Source organism: Passer montanus, unplaced genomic scaffold (assembly GCF_014805655.1).
Source record: "Passer montanus isolate IOZ18808 unplaced genomic scaffold, ASM1480565v1 scaffold28, whole genome shotgun sequence".
Classification (NCBI taxonomy): domain Eukaryota; kingdom Metazoa; phylum Chordata; class Aves; order Passeriformes; family Passeridae; genus Passer; species Passer montanus.
The window spans coordinates 3,098,850-3,117,278 of NW_024367483.1; the positions used below are offsets into that span (position 1 = coordinate 3,098,850).

Consider the following 18,429-nt stretch of genomic DNA (forward strand, 5'->3'; position numbering starts at 1 on the left):
CTCATTGTTCCCTACCCCCTTTCTTGCACAGCGTGGAGGGGAAACAGTGCTGGGTCCTGCCTGAGGGAGGAAGGTGGTAGGTTCAGACAGGTCAAGGGGAAGACCCAAGGGCTGTCAGGCAGGCTCTGTTCCCATCTCCCCCTTGGATCTTGCTTCTCCCTGCCAGGTGTCCAGGGATGAGACAGCGGGCACTGTCTGGGAGCAATGCCTGTGTGGTGGGCAGGACTCAGACAAGGGCAGCAGACAGTGCACCACGGGGGCTGTGCTGCAATCTGGGGTGTCTACAGAGTGCTCTCTCTTTTGGCAAGGAAGCTTGGGGCACATTTGTGCTGGTGTATTAAATTGCCATTGTCATTGTGTGTGTTACTGCACTTATCGCTCCTCTGCAGCACAGATGAGGGGGTGATTCAGCAAAGTCCTGGGGTCTGAGTGCTGGAGAGTGTATCTGGCAACAGCAGAGTAAGAAAGCAGGGCTTTCACACAACACCCCACCCTTCTCACCCCTTTCATACTCATACAGCTTCCCAACCCTCCATCCTTGCATTGTCGCTTGTCCTGTTCCTTCATTGCTAAATCTGGATCGGGCGCTCAGGGAGAAGCTGCAATCGCCTCTATAAATCTGTCCTCTTGCTGCTGGGATTTTGACAGTAATGAACATGGGAGGAGGGCTGGCAGGGGATGATAACTGAGCAGAAGCCAGGGGTGCTGGGCTCCTCACTGCTTTTTTGCAAGCCAGTCTACAGCAGATTGATTGACCTGGGAGCTGTCGAGCAAACAAGGCAGTCATGCTCTTCATTAGAGCATTAATTATCTTCCACAGGCTCTCCAGGGGCTGCTTCTTAAAGTTTGGTTTATTAGGAGCTGTCAAGTTGAAACCATCATGGAGGGGGGGATGTGGAGGCTCATCAAGCTGGCCTTGGAGGAGCTGGAGGTGGCTTCTTCCTGAACCTTACTTTAGGAGTAGATTGAGCCAGAGCTATGCTTTTCCTGAAGCCCTGCATTCCGGTGGGTTCAGAGCCCTGTGCTATTTCTGCTCTCCACAGGAAACCAGAGAGTGGCTGTGCTGGGCTAGCAATGGCCAAAGAATGAAGGACTCTTACCTCTTTGTGCAAGGCCATCCATGGCAGCCACAGAAAGACTGTTCAGTCCATGCTCCTCCTTCTCTCTGAAGGCTCACTGAGCAGCCAAGCAGTGGATGGTTGTGACTGCAGGCTGAGGATGCTGGGAAGATGAGGAGGGCACGAGGCAGAGGAGAACTGGAAAAGGAGGCTGCTTTATAGCACACTCAGTGGTGGGAGGGGAGGACTGATTTTCAAATAATTAACCACCACGACATTTGTGGAGTATAGTGAGAAACTTTCCTTAACTCATATACTACTGTTAATGCATTCATTCCATCTCATCTTAGTAATTCTTAGTAATTTCAGTGCTTAAGGAATCCTCTCATGGATGGATGTGAAAGATGCCTTTTCTACTACAGGTGACCAGTGGAATACTGACCAGACTCTTGAGTGGAGGCTCAAACAAGTGTTTTCAAAGGCCACAAAGTCTGTGCATTAACTTGACACTTCTTGCTTCTGGCAGCATCCAGCAATAAAGTTAAGCAAGCAGAGTTAATGAGCTGGAAACTTCCTTACAGAAGTGAAGTCTGGAAACTGAAGTTTGCTGCTTGCTTGATCCCAGAGTGGTTTTGCTCTGTAGAACAGCACTGCTTCTCTGCTTTACATCTGCCTGCTCCATCTGGCAAATGGTTGTACTCCTGCTTGAGTGCTGAAGGAGTTCAAGAAGAGCTCAGAAGAGAGGAGCCTGTTCCTCAGCAGCAGTGGCTGTGGCACAGAGCAGCCTCCTCTTCCCTGTGTGCTTGGGGACTTGCTCCTTTGCCTTCACTGCCAGGGGTGAGACCTGCTGTTCCTCCTCAGAGCTGCTGCTCCTTCCTTCCAGCACACTGAACACATGAAATGAAGGGGCTCAGTGTTGCATGACCCAGAGCTGTCCCCTTGCATGGACCTGCATTAGTGACCCAGCTGGAGCCCTTGTTCTTCTGCAGATAGTAGAGGTAGGGATGATTCTCCTCCTCCTGCCCATTTGCCCTGGGGAGCTCTGTTGCCACACTTGCCAGGTCCTCTGGGACAGATTCCCCACTTGCTGTCACCTCCTTGGCACAGTTATTCATCCCAGGCCAGCACCCCAGAGTGCATTTTCTCCACATTTAGCCATCACTCCCTCCTCCAAACATCCTTATCCTCCTGGGTGTAAGCAGCAGAGGAGGGAGCTCATGCTGGATGTGCTGCTGCATTCCTGATGCTGTTCTGGGGATGATGACACTGGCCTTGTGGGGTCAGAGCTGTGATTCACCTCTCCCTGCATTTGGTTTTCCTTCTGGGGGTGGTGCTGCTTGGCTCCTCTGCAGGTTTTCCTGTAAGAGTCCCTTCTGTAAGAGCCAGGTGTGTTGAGCTGATTGCAGCCAGTTATGTTCAAGGTTTCTCTTGGGACTCCAGCCTGGAAAATGCACCCAGGGGCGTGACCTGAGAAGTTGAACTTTAAATAGATGAAGCATCTTGGATGCATTTCACAAGGGTGAAGAGTGTGGGAATACATCCTTGCACCTAGTGGGACCTTAACCTGACTCAGCCTGCTCTGTGTGTGCCCACTGATCTTAGTGCAGGCAGTCTTTCTTTTCAGTCCCCTAACAATACTGACAATGCCAGGAGATCTGGGCCATATCCAGGATATGCTAATGTCTTCAAATTAGCTCTCTCCATGGTTACTTTTTAGGTGCAAATCTTTCACTTCCATTTCAGAGTACTCTCTGCTTTCTCTCTTTGATATCTCCTGAGCAGCTTTCCACTCCTGTTTGCAGCATGGATGTACAAAACTATGGTGTCAGCCTGTTTGCAGTCTGTGCACATGCACCTTCTTTGATGCTGTCTTGAGCAGCTTCTCTCTCTCCACACACTTTAGCTTCTCATCGATTCCCTGTTTGCTTTCCCTGGACTAAAATACTCTGCAGTGAGCAGTACTTAGGTGGTGTCCAGCTCTAAAGCTTTGTACCTCCTCCTGTCCTTGAAGATCTCAAAAGCAGAGTCAGCAGGGGCAGCCCTTGAGGAGACTGGTGAGGAGCAGCTTTGCAGCCAGGTGTTGACCACTCTTGTCCTGTCCCAGTCTCTGCATGGAGCCCCAGCTCTCCGTGAGGTGAGTGGCCTTGGGGCCAGCAGGCTCAGTGCTGCAGCAGCACAATATTTCTCTGGCTGCATTCTCAGCCGTCCAGTCAGAGCAGTGCCCAGCCCAGGGGTCCCTCTCCATATGCCCAAGCAGCACCTTTGGCAGTCCACCCCTTGGCATGGCACCTGCACCATTTTTCTGTGTTCTGTGTCCTGAGGAATGCTTCTCCTGGCATGAAACTGCATGTTCTGATGTTGGTCAAAGACTGATTCCTGGGTTCACTGAATGTGTGATCTGCTTCCTTACAGCAAAATGGCTGCAAACATGATGAACCTGTGGCTCAGGTTCTTTTAATTTAACATATGTATGTATACATAAAAGTTTTCTCTCAAGGCCATCTTACTTTCTTAAATAGACATTTGGGATGCTACTAAAGAAAATTAGTATAGTTTTCCTTGTCCTAATTAACAGAGAAGCAGGGAGTTCAGATGATGATGGATCTGTAGCCCATTATGCTGAAATATGTCCTCACTCCTTAAGAAGTTCAAGAATACAATTCTTTCCAAAAGGACAGATGGCTCATTTCACTGGGTTGTTCTTCCAGCAGTAGTTGTACTCACTAGTTACAGAAGCAGCATCATCCATGAACGTTCAGTTTTGGGGAAATGGTGTCTTCAGCTGCAGTTAAAAAAGTAAACTCCTGCAGGTGGAGCTGACCTGGCACTTTGCTGCACAGAAGGAGGTGTGGGCCACTGTGGGCTGCTGGCTGCATGGTCCTGTCCCCTCCCTTGTGCTGGCACAGGTTCTGCTGTGCACCAGCTCAGTTTAGTACACCTGCAGAAAGCTGGCCCAGTGGAAGGGAACAGTTAAAGGTGAGTGGAGTGAGGTAATGCTTGGATGAATTCAGCTGGGTCCTTCTCAGGGGACTTCTCTTTGCATGGAGAGCAGCACCTGACACTGGCAGGGCTGATGCGGGCAGTATCCAAAAGATCTCCTGATCCTGCCTGAGCTCTGTCTGGAGAGCTTGCTCTCTGGATGGCAAGAAAACGACATTTCACACCACCCTAAGGAGCTCATCTCTGTGTGCCCAGCACTCAGTTTTTCAGCAGGAGCTGCTGAAAACGCCCAAGTCAAGCACAGCGTGTGTGAAATCAGCCCTACACTACAGGGTGCAGCTGTGCTCTGAGTGTACAACGGCACAAAACTGCCAAGTTGTTTTGTGAGGGAGGGAATATCTCAGGAAATCCAGCCTCCAGCATGGCATGGGAGTTAGTGTGTGGTGCTGCTGTGTGTGTTACAACTTGCTCTTCGGGTGCATTTAATTACTTTTTTTTCCTAATTGACGGAGCACTCCTTTGTTTGAAATCTTTCTGACGAGAAGTTGATTAAATATCTCTGTATGTTATTTTTTTATTTCTGTATCGTCAGTGTAGCTTGGTACTGAATTTATCTTCCAGTGATCCTATCTCCATATTTTAATTTACAAGTGATCAGTGAGCTGTATATTGTTTTCTGACAGCAGGCACAACTCATGCTGGGAATCTTTGATTCCTCCCTCCCCTCTTCTCTCTCATGCAGAACTTTTTATGTGCATTTCAGGGTTTTGCAGGCAAGTTTCTGATTTTAGGTTTGTGAAGCATTTTGCTTTGGGGTACATTTGTTTCTTGCTGTTCTTTACACTGACATGGTTTCTGTTTCTTGGGGAAAGTCCTGTTTTTTCCAGGCCAGTGGTACATCCCAGCTGGTGGTCTCTGCCTTAGCCTTGGCTGGACCTGGGAGGCTGTGAGCTTCCCAGCTTTTTCCAGCCTTGCCTTTTCTGTATGTGCTGGCAGATGTATGGCTTCTGGGCTTTAGAAAGCCTTTCTGGGTCACTCATGATTCCTCCCCAAGGCCCCACTTGGTTACCTGCTGGTTTTTTGCTGCTCCACAGGCTCCAGCACGCCTGATAATGCCAGGCTGTTCCCTAGCCAAGCACATGTCCTTGTCACTGCTGCAGTCTTCACATGCAGAGATGGACTTTGGTGGTGGGTCTGCAGTCTGACTGTGCTGCTTTTGGGGAGAGGCAGGCCATGGGGCCACTTCTAGGTACTTTGGGATGATCTGACTTCTCGGGGCTGGAGCTGGCGGTGCTGCGGATGAGCAGCGGATCCACTGTAGGGTTTGAGGAGAGGTGCCTGTTCTGCTTTGCCACAGCACCCTCTGGCACCGTTTTGAGAGCACAAACTCCACTCCCCAGGCTGCAGTAGCACGGTGTCCCTGGGGCTGAGTGCTGGGCAGGGCTGTTGGGCAGGTGATGGTCAGCATGGACGTGCAGAGCTACTTAAATACCCGGCTGGTCTTGCTGCTGCTGCAGCAGCTGTGAGGCTGGGGAGTGTCTGGGCTGTGGACTTCACAGCAACTTGCTGAACATGTTAAAATGCAGGTCGCTTGGTGGTGTTCAGTCACAGGCTCAGCTCTTTTGTCTGACCACATGGGAGGGGGCTGAAGCTGAGTCTTCCTCAGGAAAGGGTTAATGCTGTCTTTCCTTCCCACAGAACTGCTCTCCCAGTAATTCAATCATGTCAGCCTGTTTGCAGGCAATAATTCATTGTTATAGGAACACTACAGTAAAGTGACAAGTTAATAATGGCAGTAATAATGGCAGGCAAAGTCTAATGCTATTTCCCTTTCTGCTGCTCCTGTTGCACCAGCAGCCTCCCATGTTGGCTAATGCAATTTGCAACCTCACTAATCCAGTTTCAGGAGGAATTGTGTTCAGTTAAAAGAGAATAGCCGGAGTCGGGAGCTGTGCTGCCATGCTCCTGCCTTCTCTGGGGAGGTTGCCCCCCGTGCTGGAAGCCTTTGTCTTTACTTCGCTGTGATTTCTGTGCTGTGGTTAAGCTTAATGAGCACAGTCCTCCTAGGAGCATCTCGTTTTCTTCCCTTCTGCAAATGCCTTTCTTCTGATGCCTCCTCTCCAAAAGGACTTGCACATCTTTCCCTTTTGAATGTTGGTTTGATTTCAGCTAACCTAATAAACGTGAGTCACCCAGCTCTCGCCATGCTGAATCAGTAGGCTGGCGTGTACTTGCTTGACTCTGTTCAGGCATTGAAGCAGGAGTCCTTGCAGTGTCTGGGGAGGTGGAGGAGGCTCCTCAACCCTGATTTGTGGAAGGGAGAAGAGCTGGCAGGGGTCTGAATGTTAGTACATGTCTAAGCCTGTGGCAGTAACCTGCACACTGGTCTCTTGAATCCCAGGCAACATCCTGGGGGAATTCAGGCACCGAGTACTTTTCTGGCACTAGTGAGGGAAATGATGAAGCACCTCTGGGATGTGACCACAGGCTGAGGGGATGGCTGAGTTTGTGCCAAAGGCCTGGCCACTGCCCTTCAGGGTTGTACACTGAGTGTGCTGGGGACAGAGGGGTTCCTTGTAGAAGTCACTGTGCTGCTGGAAAAGGATCTCTCCTGACTGCCCTGCTAAGCCCACTGTAGGGTGTTAAACCGGAGCTGGGCTCAGGTTGGGCTGGCCTCATTTCTGCTCCCCCTGCACACACACCTCAGCACAGTGAAATCTCGCTGGAGGCTTTTAAAATTAGGACATTTCCCCGGAAAACTTTGTGCAACATTTCATCACTTTTTTCCAAGCAAAAGTGTTCTCTGGAGGAGCTCTCCCCAGTGAGCAGCAGCCTCCAAAGTGGGACACCGCCTCCCTGCTTTGGTGACAGGGCTTTCTGGGGACTCCCTGGGATGGTGGTGGCCATTCTCCTGCCTCCCCTTGTGTGCCACAGCTGCTGCTTCATGCAGAGCTGCCTCCTTCCCCAGCGGATGGCTCCCTCCTCCTTTGCTGCAGGGGCAACATTCTGGTGTTTTGTGTGGGGCTGTTTTGGGGAAATGCTATCTTCAGCTGCAATTAAACAGTGCCATTCCCAGGCCTTGGTAATAGTGGCTCCCAGGTGGGAAGTAAACTCCTGCTGTTGTGTTTGCTTGCTGCCTACAAGGCAAAATGTTGTAAGGTGTTTGAGACGGAGCATCTTCTTATCATAGCATTTTTAGGTACAGGTTGCAAAGTGCTTTGCTAAAGATAAGTGTTGTAACCCCAGCTTGATGATGAGGAAACGGAGGGGAGGGAGCCAAGAGGCAGCAAGTCAGCAGAAAAACCATGAATCACATCACTGTCTCAGTCCTCCTCCTCTAATGACTGCTCTCCCATCCCCCAAATATTTGTATAACTGTGCTTACCCACATGCTCAGCTTGAGGAGACTGATTACCATTGCTTGATGGTGTGGAGAAAACATCTACTGCATATCAGCTTGTAGAGGATCTGGCTGTGTCATCGCTTGCTGTGGATGTAAAGAGTGTCAGACCTGAGGTCCCAGCCAGAGGTGCAAGCTCTGAGGACCAGAAGCTGCCACAGGCATCTTGAGATAATGATTAAAAAAACTAAGAGTTTTCTAACCATGACTTGTTGTCTGTGTAAATTGAAAGCCTTAATAGCATATGCAGGGCCAATTACAGTACATTAAGGTACAATATCCTCTTTACTGGCACTCTCCAGGGAGCCAGGAGACATTGTGGCAACAGGATTATGGTTTGCAGATGATATGCACGATAACTTCACCTAGACGCAGGCACCTGTTCCTCTCACAGAGCAGATGTTCAGGAGGCTGTTAAGAGAACATCAGCCTCTTGACAGCCAGCAGAAAATTCTGAGTAGCCGTGTCTGTTCACATGGCTGTGCCCACCACCTCTGCTGCCTGACACGGGGCTGGAGCAGCCCTGCCCTGCCTCACCTAAACCCCAGCCCCTGGGGCACACCGGATCAACTCAGCCTTTGAAGACTGAGCCCTTTCCTGGCTCTCTGCCCAGGCAAATCCTCCAGCCAGGAAAGGGAGTTTCTCCCCAGTCAGTAGGGCGAGGTTTTGCTGGCTGGGTGCCTGGGGTATCAGACTTCTTGCAACCTTACTGGTGCACCAGCAGCATTTCCATGACATTTCCATGTCATAGCAGCATCTCTTAACATGACCTGGCAAGCTGCACATGGCATCGAGGGACTCAGTTGCACTGGAATAGGCTTGCTACCAGAATGGGAAGAGATGGATGGACTCCCTGTTGTTGTATTGTGCCACTCCCATTACCCTGGACCACCATCTTCAATATTATCTGTTTTCCCCTTTTAAAATATTTTTCCTAAATGCAAAATGAGCTTTGTGGATATGTTTGCATATCTGTGAACAGTGGCTGATGGTCAGCTCCGTGGGAGAGCAGAAGTTCGAGTTACCCCACAAAGCTTCCCATGTCTTAATGAGGATCTTTGCCCTGAGGGTGAAGCTGCCCCAAGGTAACCTGTGTGCCACAGCATTTCCAATTTAGCTGTTACCAGCCTGTGGTCCATAAAAGCCTTGAATCACTACTATAGGATCTGCAAAAGGTAATGGAGAAGAGCTGGGTGCCTGTATACTATGCAGGAACCAGCTCCAGGATGTTGGAAGCGTTTGGCATTCACAGAATTGGAAAAGACTGAGAATGTCCTCTCTAATTCTGTGAGAGGGAAACAGAACCTGCACTAGCATCTTCTGCGGTGTGCCTCCCTTAGGAAAATAATTCATGTCTGATGAAAAGTGCATTGGCAGGGATGTCATTACATATCACTGATACCTCTAATCTAGAGGAAACTTTGTGCATACTGTTATAAACCGCTGCAAGAGTATAGTCTGGCAAAGAGAAGACCTGTGATTCCCTGCCAGGGCTTGCTGCTCCAGCTGGTAGCAGCTGTAGAAGCACTACCTCATTCAGTATCTTGGGGGACTCAGCACAAATGTGGGCAAATTCCTGACTGATGGCTGCAGTGGCTGCCAAGGATGGCTTGGAAGGATGGGGGGGTGGGGGTGTGAAATTTAAGATCTCATTTTTGCCAGAGTTAGTAAGATTGCTTCCCCATTGCTCTCAAAAAGATTTCTTCCCAAAGGTTGCATGGGAGCAGGGAAAGCTGCTGAGGGGCCATCTGAGAGTCCTTGGATGACCTCAGGGGTCCGTGCTGTTTGTACACAGTGACAATTACTGTGATTATTGTCTGGGAGCAAGCTCTCACTGCTTCAGTGGAATACATCTGTCATGTACAAGGTGGGTCTGTTGCCCCAAACACTAAGATTAGAATTGCTCAGTGTCAGCCATCCTCATTTAATCTCCTGGAGGTGCCACAATGTGGGAAGAGCACTGTCAGAGAGGGGTGCTTGCCTCTCAGCAGCTCTGGTCTGTGTGTACCCTGGCTGTGTGTGTGTGTGTGTGTTGATATTGAGCAACCCACCACACACAGCATGTGTGTATATACTGCATTTTAATAGATATAGGGCTACTGACTTAACATACACAGTTGCTATAGTAACAAAGGTTTCCGTAGTAACGGTTGCAGAAAATAATCCAGTACCAATTAAAAATAAACTGTTTGGAAAGGGGGCTGGGGGAGAGAGGAAACTGCTGAGAACCACCTTCTCCTTTATTGGTTCATCTCCTAGGGACTTGGAAGATTGATTAATGCTCAAAATAACCGTTCTTAACCAATGGTGAGCCAAAAAGCTGGGATGAGGGTGGGTGTGGTGGCTAAGGCTGTTGTCCTGGAGAGAAACAAAGGGGATGGAATGTGTCTGGGGTATGGCAGAAATACAAGAGGGTGACACTGACTCTTTCCATTAGGTTGAAGTCCCTGGGGAGGCAAAACAAGGACAGTTTCCCTCCTTTCCTTCCTGCAGTGTCTGCATGCCATACCACAGGCAGGAGTCTATTAGCATACTGATTAAAGCCACGGGCAATCCAGGCTCCAGGGGAATGTCTGATGCGATACCAGGATGCCTATCTCAGATGTGATAGCGCAGAAAGCATTGCTGTGGTGGGAGTTCCTCCCATTTGAAGTTATTTGTGCCCATCCTCTCCCTGGGCACTGTCACTCATCACTTGTGCCGACAGGCATCCGAGGCCCTGGTGCCCAAGGGAAGCTGGAAGCAAAGCATCATGCAAAGCAAGGAGCTCGTGCCTTGGTGAGAGAGAGAGGACAACGTTGCTTCCTCACAAACACAGGATGTGTGGGATGTGTTTCCAGGGTGTGGATGGGCACGGGTCCCCTGGCAGCCTTCAGTTGTTTGTGCCTGTGGTGCCACACTTTTCGTCGTGCCACTTGGACCCATGCGCTCTGCAAGTTTTATTGAAGAGATTTGCAGCTTGTCAGCAGCAAGGCAGCGTTCCCCCTTTCCGAGGGGAGCAGCTGGGTGAGGACAGGTGAAGGAGGGGAGGCCCATGGTGGCAGAGCTGCTGGGAGGAGTGGTGTGTTTTGCTGGATAGGAGCTGCCCCTCTGCCCTGTCTGCAGCTGACAGGGACTCCAGGGCACAGAGCACAAGTGTCACAGGAGGGCGCCTTGTGTCCTCCCCTGCCAACTGGAATGCCCTGGCTCAGGGCTGAGGTGACAAGCACAGCATGGGCACACACTGCAGCAGAGGCTGTGTCTTGTGTTTGTACAGTGAGGGGGGAATTGGGAATCTGTGTGTCTCTCCTTACAGGAACTAGAGCTAATGATTCTGCTGTATCATCCTCAACACCATGGGGCTGCTTAGCTACAGTGTGGGAACTGCATTTGTGCTTGGGAAGCCAGGAGAGATGATGGGCCTGTGGCTTGTCCTGGGCTGTGCAGTTTGTGGTGGACTTGGAGCCAGATCTCCTGGATGGGAGCAGAGCTTGCTCCTTGCTGATCCCTTCCAGTCTGGTGCTCTTTCTCCTTTTCCAGTTGTGCCTGCACTTCCTCCCCTAGCTATTGCGTGTCTGTGGGATACATCTCACTGAGATGGCTGGCATGTGACAGCGGTGGGGTCTCATTTAATTTGCTTTCTCAGAAGTGGTTTTCTCTGGAACTGGTTAACAGCTCATTGCCCTGAGGTACAAGTGGTATGATTTCACCATGAGAAAAACCACTGAATTTGGGTGTAGTCATCTTACTAAGTCTGGTGCCTTAGACCACTGTGAATTAAAAAGTCTTTTAAAGGTCAGACTGTGAAAAAACAGCCTCTTGTGCTGAGGGACACAGTGGGAGGATCCAGGAGTAGACAGGGGTTGAAAGGAGAGATTTGGTATAATATCTAAATGTCTTAAAGGCATATGGGACCCATGCAAGAGGGGACTCTCTGTTCCACCCCAAATCCGGTGAATTTCTTTCCTGTGTTAATGACCCATCTCTCTTCATCCTTTTCCATTCCCCCTCACAGTGACCAAGCTGCAGGTGAGCAAGTCGAAGCGCAGCATCACCCTGGTGGAGAACCGGCCCATCCCCCTGAACTGCTCGGTGAAATCCCAGACCAGCCCCGACTCCCACTTCGCCGTGCTGTGGTACGTGCACAAGCCCTCGGATGCTGACGGAAAGCTCATCCTGAAGACCACCCACAGCTCGGCCTTCGAGTACGGCACCTACGCGGAGGAGGAGGGGCTGCGGGGCCGGCTGCAGTTCGAGCGCTCCGCCTCGGGCGGGCTCTTCAGCCTGACCGTGCAGCGGGCAGAGGTGCGCGACAGCGGCAGCTACTACTGCCACGTGGAGGAGTGGCTGCTCAGCCCCAACCACGCCTGGTACAAGCTGGCAGAGGAGGTGTCAGGCCGCACCGAGGTCACCGTCAAGCAGCCAGGTGGGGTCCTCTTGGCACGGCCTGTGAGATTGCCACACTGTCCTTGCAACCTCATGCCTGCACATCCCTGCGTGGAACGAGGGTTTTCCCTCCTTTGATGTGACTCCTGTCCTTCCAGGCTGAGCTTGTGTGCCTTTCAGTGTCCCCACGTGAAGGTTGTCCATCCCCCATAGTCTGTAGGGCCACTGCATCCAGCCAGGTTTCATTATCTTTCAGAGCATCATGTAGCAAGAGTGTCAGCTAGTGACTTACTGAGAGAGAACCCCTGTGTGTGTGCCTGTCTGGGAAAGCAATTTTATGTCTTGCACACAGTTTAATTTTATTCTCTGGATCCTGGCAGGCACAGGGAGCCTTGTGTCTTTTCCCTTTGCACATGAGATGGGAATAACGTTTAATGAGGTGGGAAGCTGGCTGCCAGGAAAGGAGAAATCTGCTCTGTGGGTGGTTTCCGTGGCAGTGGATTACACTGACAAAGATGAGCTGGTGGAGGGGCTAAATTTAGTCCCCACATGCTGGGGCAAAGGGGAGAGGCAGGGAGGCAGGTACTGTCCAGAGCATTGGTACTTCATGAGAAAGCCTGCCTTGTCCTTGCTTGCTCCAGCTCCCTGTATCTGGAAGATAAAATCCCTCAGGCAGGATGGATGCAGCTGGATATTAGGGCTGGAGTAGGGCGTTTAGTGCATTATTTCTGTCTGGATTTGGCTGGCTAGACAAAAGCTCTGTGGACAAGGGTGCAAGAGGGATATTAGATATGGTCCCCAGTTCAGCTTTGCCTGGTCTCACACACAGGAAGCACAGCAGGACATGGCTTGCTGCCAGTGCCAGCTCCTCATTTCTGTCTGCAGAGTCCCAAGATGGCTGAGGGGTGGTCAGGGACAGGGGAGCTGTGACTGTCCCCTCCTTTGCATCACCCACATCTCTCTGGGAAGTACGGTGCTTGTTGCTTGCTGCAGCAGCGGTACCAGGGAAGTCCAGGCTGGCCCTGGAAAGAATTGTGAGGGATTTAGGAGAGTTGGACACGTCATTTCGTGTAAAAGAGCTGATTCCAGTCACCCTCCTGTGTATCAATGAAGTTGTGGAGCACAAACCAGGGACATTCCCGGGGCAGCCAAACACTGCGTGTGACTTGGCCCTCATGCCACTTCTTGTTTTGCAGCGGGGCTTCCCTATAATCAGCTGTCTGTTCTCTACCCTGCCGTTTTTTTTTCTTTTTTCCACAACAGGGAGCTTACTAGTTGGGATGTGATCAGGCTACTGCCTCGTCCTAGGAGGAGAACAAGAAAAGAGTGAGGTGTGATCTCCCTTCATTAGGTCTCTGTGCACTTAGAACCTCCCAGGTCCTGTTGGGAGATTGTGGGTTTCCAATTCCCTGCACTGAATGGGTCATTGGTGACTGAGATTTTCAGAAGACCCTAAAAAACACAAGCTGTATTTTCTTCTCCTCCTCTATTTTTTTTTTGTCTTTTCCTTTTTCCATCATTTTTTCCTCTACTTCCTTACTTCTTTCATCACACCCCAGGATTGTTGCCATGCAGGAAAGGCTTGTGGGGTGACAAAGGCCCCCTTGGTCACATTGCATTTCTAACCGGCTTTTCCCACAGATAACCGCCTGCAGGTCAACCAGACCCACAGGAACATCACGGTGCTGGAGAACGAGTGGGTGACCCTGGAGTGCCTGGTGAAGAACCGGACCAGCCCCTCATCCCAGCTCTCGGTGGAGTGGTCCGTGTGGCGGCCGGGCCGCGCCGAGAAGGAGGTGGTGGCCTGGCTGAGCCGGCAGAGCACGCTGCACTACGGGGAGCCGGCGGCGCTGGGCGACCTGCGGAGCCGGCTGCACCTGGAGAGCCCGGCGCCGGGCCTCTTCCTGCTCTCCATCCAGAACTCCACCGTGCGCGACAGCGGCGCCTACGGCTGCCGCGTGGAGGAGTGGCTGCTGGACCCCAGTGAGCGCTGGTACAAGCGGGCAGAGGACCTCTCCGGGCTCAGCACCCTCACAGTCAAGCAGCCAGGTCAGTGGGGTCGGGTGCCATGTGCCTTGAGCGGCCTCGTGCCCTCCTGGGCAGACACAAATCACCATGTCGGTCAGTGACAGTGGGTCCAGGCACAGGGCAGGACCACAGGACAGGCCACGCTGATTCCTTTTTCCATGTCTTCTTGACTCTTGCTTTTCTGGAAAGAGCGTAGAGCAAGTTCTGCAAATACAACTAGATGGGCTTGGCATTTTGTCACTGCATCTACAATTTTCTCTTTTTTTCAGCACAGGGTAGGCTTCTGATTTTACTCACATTTTGATTGAGAATAGAATGGAAGAAGCTACCTGTGCTTCCCAGGTGTGTGCTTCAGAGGCAAGGTCCTTTCCTGTGAAGAGGGCAGTGGAGGCACACTGCTGACTCTTACTGAGCTTGCTGACAACCAGCACCTCCAGATCCCTTTCTGCAGGGCTGCTCTCTAGCTACTCCTCTCCCAGTTCTACTTGTGCATGGTGTTACTCGGACCTATGTGTAAAATCCAGTCACTTCAGTTTGTTAAATTCCATTCCATTAATTAAAGTCCAGAGCTCCACTCTATCTAGATCACTTTTTAAGGCCTCTTGTCCCTCAAGAGAATCAGCAGCACCTCCCAGCTTGGTATCGTTAGCAAATTTGCTAATGGTGCATTCAACTCCTGTATCCAGATCTTTGATAAATATACTGAACAGCACTGGCCCTAAAACTGAACCCTGAGGAACACTACTGGTGACCAGTTACCAGCCAGAAGTAGCCCCATTCACTGTATCCCTTTGAACTCTGCCCTTCAGCCAGTTCTTCACCCAGTGCACCATGAACCCCCCATCCCACAGCTGGAAGGGTGCTGTGAGGGACAATGTGAAAAGCCTTACTGAAATTGAAAAACTGCATCTACTGCCTTCCCTTCATCCACTGACAGAGCAGGTGACACAAGGATATTTAATTATTCAATCAGACTTCCCCTTTTTGAAGCCATGTTGGCTGTGTCTGATGACTGCATTGTTCTGTGAATGCCTTTTAGTAGAACCCAGAATAATGTTCTCCATAGTTTTTCCAGGAACTCGGGTTGGACTAACAGGTCTGTAGTCTCCTGGGTCTTCTCTCATGTCCTTCTTGTAAATTGGAATACATACTGGCCAGCTTCCAGCCAAAAAGCACTTCCCCAGACTCGCAGGGCCCTTGGATAATGTTCAGGAGGAGCTCTGCCCTAACACCTGATGAGTCCCATCAGGCCCTGTGGACTTGTGGACACTTGGCTGATATAGCTCATCCCTCACAATTTCAGAGTCTGCAGATGGCAAAGTTACTGTTCCTGAACTCACTGTCCTCTGACTCATGGGACTGGGCAGCCAAGGTCTATCAGTGTTATTAAAGACTGAGGCAAAAAAACATTGACTTGCCTCTGCTTTTTCTTCATCCCTATTAAATAGGTAACTGTCTTCAATAGGTATCAGTTCAACATTTTCTTCAGACATCTTCTTGCTTTTTAAAAGTGCTTACACAACACTGACCAATTTCAACTCTAACCGAGCTTTGACATTTGTCTCTTCTCCCTGAATAAGTGAATTACAGCTCTGTAATCTTCCTGCAGAGCCTCGCTTCCAGAGGTCATACCATTTCTTTCTCCTCTTGAGCTCCACAAGGAGTTGCTGTTCAGCCAACATTGCTTGACTTAGGACACAGTGGAGCTGCCTGCTCCAGTGCTCCCAAAAGATGATTCTTAAGATTGACCAGCACTGATGGACTCCTAAACCCTTAAAAGCAGATTCCCAGAGTACTCTGCTAAGTTTTGCCTGTTTTAACAACAGATAAGATACAAAGGCAGTTTACCTTGGAAAATACAAATTCCCTAGTTTTTGTGTTATATGACTCAAGATCAAATGTCTGTCTTAAAGGTTGTAGGACAAATAACAGTACAGTCCTCCTTCACTGAGTACTTTCCAGCTTCTGAAGCAACCACTCTGTATGTTCTGCAGTGCTTCATGGCTGCCCATTCCAGCAAAATGTCAGCCTTGTAACTGAGCAGCAGAGCTGGCAAAAGCACGAGGTTCTGGAAAGATTTTAGTGGTCATTCCTGGCAGACTGGGGAGGAAGAGCAAGGGACAGCAGAGCTCTTATCTGCCACATCTTTGCTTGGGAAGTTTTGCTGGCCAGAGCGGCTTGAGCAGAGAGACCTCCCCAGGCAATCCCTGTGCAGTGCTGGGTTGTCACTATAGCTCTCCATCCAGTGTGACAATTGCCAGCCGTGATGGAGGGGATAATGAACAGCAGGAAAAATCTCTGAGGCTCCTTTTGAATTGCAGAAGAATGTGGAGTGGGAAGAAGAGAGGGAGTTGGGAGTTCACTAATTGAAGATTTTTTTTTCTAGAAGTGCTTTGTTGTTGTTTGTTTTTGTTTCATAGCAGTCAGTACTTAACAAAATGACTAACTGTGCTTGTGACTCATGTCTCATTAGTGAGGATCTCCAGCCTCATCTCTCAGGGCTATAATCATCAGCAAGGGGAGGGGGGAACCTCTCAGCACCTTCAGACATCAGTTCTCCTCTTTCTGCTTAACCTGCTAAAGGTGAGGGAGGCTTTGTGTTAGGTTTGACAAGCCATTTCTGTCCCTTCCTCCTTTTTACCTTTGTCATCCCCAAAATTCATTACTTAACTCATTCCTGTTTCTGCTCAGGAGTCTTCTTTGGGAAGATGTGAACTGCAAATACTCATATTGCTTATGTCCTGAAGAGCTCTGGCCTTAATTGAGGTTTTCCTCATGGGACCATTTAAAAAGTGCTGGGCAGGTGCTGTAATGGGAAGCCCACTGGGCACAGCAGCTCTGTGGCTGATGAGAGCTGAGGGACAGCAGCCCCCTCCTGAGAGACACTCAGGGTCTGCACAAGAGAGGGTTTGCCCAGCTCTCCTTACTGGAGAAGAAAGTGCCTCTCTCTCTATCGACTTGTCCTTCCTGCTCAGCTCCCACTTTGGAAAGGGCTTTTTAATCTTTAAATGAAAGCTTAGATCCAGACTGATTGTGATCCCTGGAGTATGTGCTTCCTGGCAAGATGACTAAATCAAATGTTAATTGCTCTTGAAGTCAGCCTTTAATCAACTCATCGTGGGTTCTGGCCACTGCGTCTCAGTTAGGTAGAAACATCTCTTTAGCCTTGCAGCAAGCACTAGAGGAAAAAAAATGAGGAAGACTTTCGGAGCATCCTTGCTGCATCAGTGTTGAGACCATCTCTATGGAGGAACCTCTTACCTAAATGACTTTCCAAGCTGCTGGAAAAGGTCGTCTTCTGTCATAATGATTTTCAAGTCCTTTGAGCAAAGAAATCTCAAGTCCTTTATCTCAAAGAAATAAAAAGCAGGAAGTGCAATGTTCTGTGCAGCAGTAGCTGGGGAGGAATAGCACGTGGCTCCTCAGTATATGTACCAGGCCTTGGTATCCTGACACACGGCATGTCTGGATGAGCTGCAGCAGCTTTCTACTCTCATCCCTTAGCTGGGGTGAGAGTGGGCAGGGGTAGGATGGTGCTTGCAGCCAGCACCTGTTTGACCCCATGCCAGATGGTGCATGGTGAGGTGAGGATGCTGTGCCTGCAGGGTTGGCCTCAGAGGTCCCTGTGAGTCTTGGCAGGCTGCATCAAGATTTGGGTTTTGCTTGGATTGTTCCTTGCACCAGAGTCATGACAGTTTGTGTTGAGACGGGGTGGTTTTGATGATTGCTCAGCACTCACCTCCTGACTTTTGTCATCTCAGATCCCACCTTGCAGGTGGACACAGCCACTGCCAACCTCACAGTGCAGGAGAAGGAGTCCTTCCCACTGGACTGCAGCATCCTGTCCCGCTCCAGCCCAGGGTGGTTTTGATGATAGCTCAGTGCTCACTTCCTGATTTTTTGTCCTCTCAGATCCCACCTTGCAGGTGGACACAGCCACTGCCAACCTCACAGTGCAGGAGAAGGAGTCCTTCCCACTGGACTGCAGCATCCTGTCCCGCTCCAGCCCAGAGTCCCACTTTGCAGTGACGTGGTACAGCCTGCGGGCCAAGGAGGCAAGCGACCACGCGGAGCAAGGGGAGGAAGAGGAGGAGGAGAGGGAAGCGGTGCTGAGTGTGGGCCCTGATGCCATCTTCAGCCCCGAGGCTGGTCGCTGGGAGGGCCGCCTGCGCTTCCAGAGGCTCTCGGCAGTGCTTTTCCGGCTGACGGTGCTGCAGGCGGGCGGTGCCGACACGGGCAACTACTCGTGCCGAGTGGAGGAGTGGCTGGCGGATCCCAACGGAGTCTGGTACCGGCTGGCTGAGGAGGAGTCGGGCATGGTCGCTGTGCACGTGCAGGATGCAGGTGAGAAGTGGTGATGACTGTCTGGGGCCGTGGCCCTGGCATCCTCTGCATCTTCCCTTCAACCAAGATGAAAAGACCAAGGAGTGAGTGGGACTGGGGCAAGTCTGGGGTGCTGGTACTTTTCCAGTCAGCTCAAGGGTGTATAAGATACTATGAAATCTCCACCAGGGAGGACTCTTATCACTCATGAAACTCTTGGGGGGGATAAAGCTGAAACATGCCTTTACAACTTTCTTCTGTTCTAACACTGTTATTTTTCCCAGAGCTCCACCTCCTGCTTTGACATAGAATAAT

General features: G+C 50.5%; 1 protein-coding gene across 1 annotated transcript in view; it reads left to right on the forward strand.

The window, feature by feature from the left end:
• The window catches only part of IGSF3 (immunoglobulin superfamily member 3), a 115,703-nt gene that overhangs the window by 93,629 nt on the left and 3,645 nt on the right, over positions 1–18,429 (forward strand). The window contains exons 8-10 of the mRNA XM_039713157.1: positions 11,393–11,803; positions 13,405–13,812; positions 17,704–18,135. Coding sequence (XP_039569091.1) covers positions 11,393–11,803; positions 13,405–13,812; positions 17,704–18,135 — 1,251 coding nt within the window. The remainder of the gene's footprint in view (positions 1–11,392; positions 11,804–13,404; positions 13,813–17,703; positions 18,136–18,429) is intronic.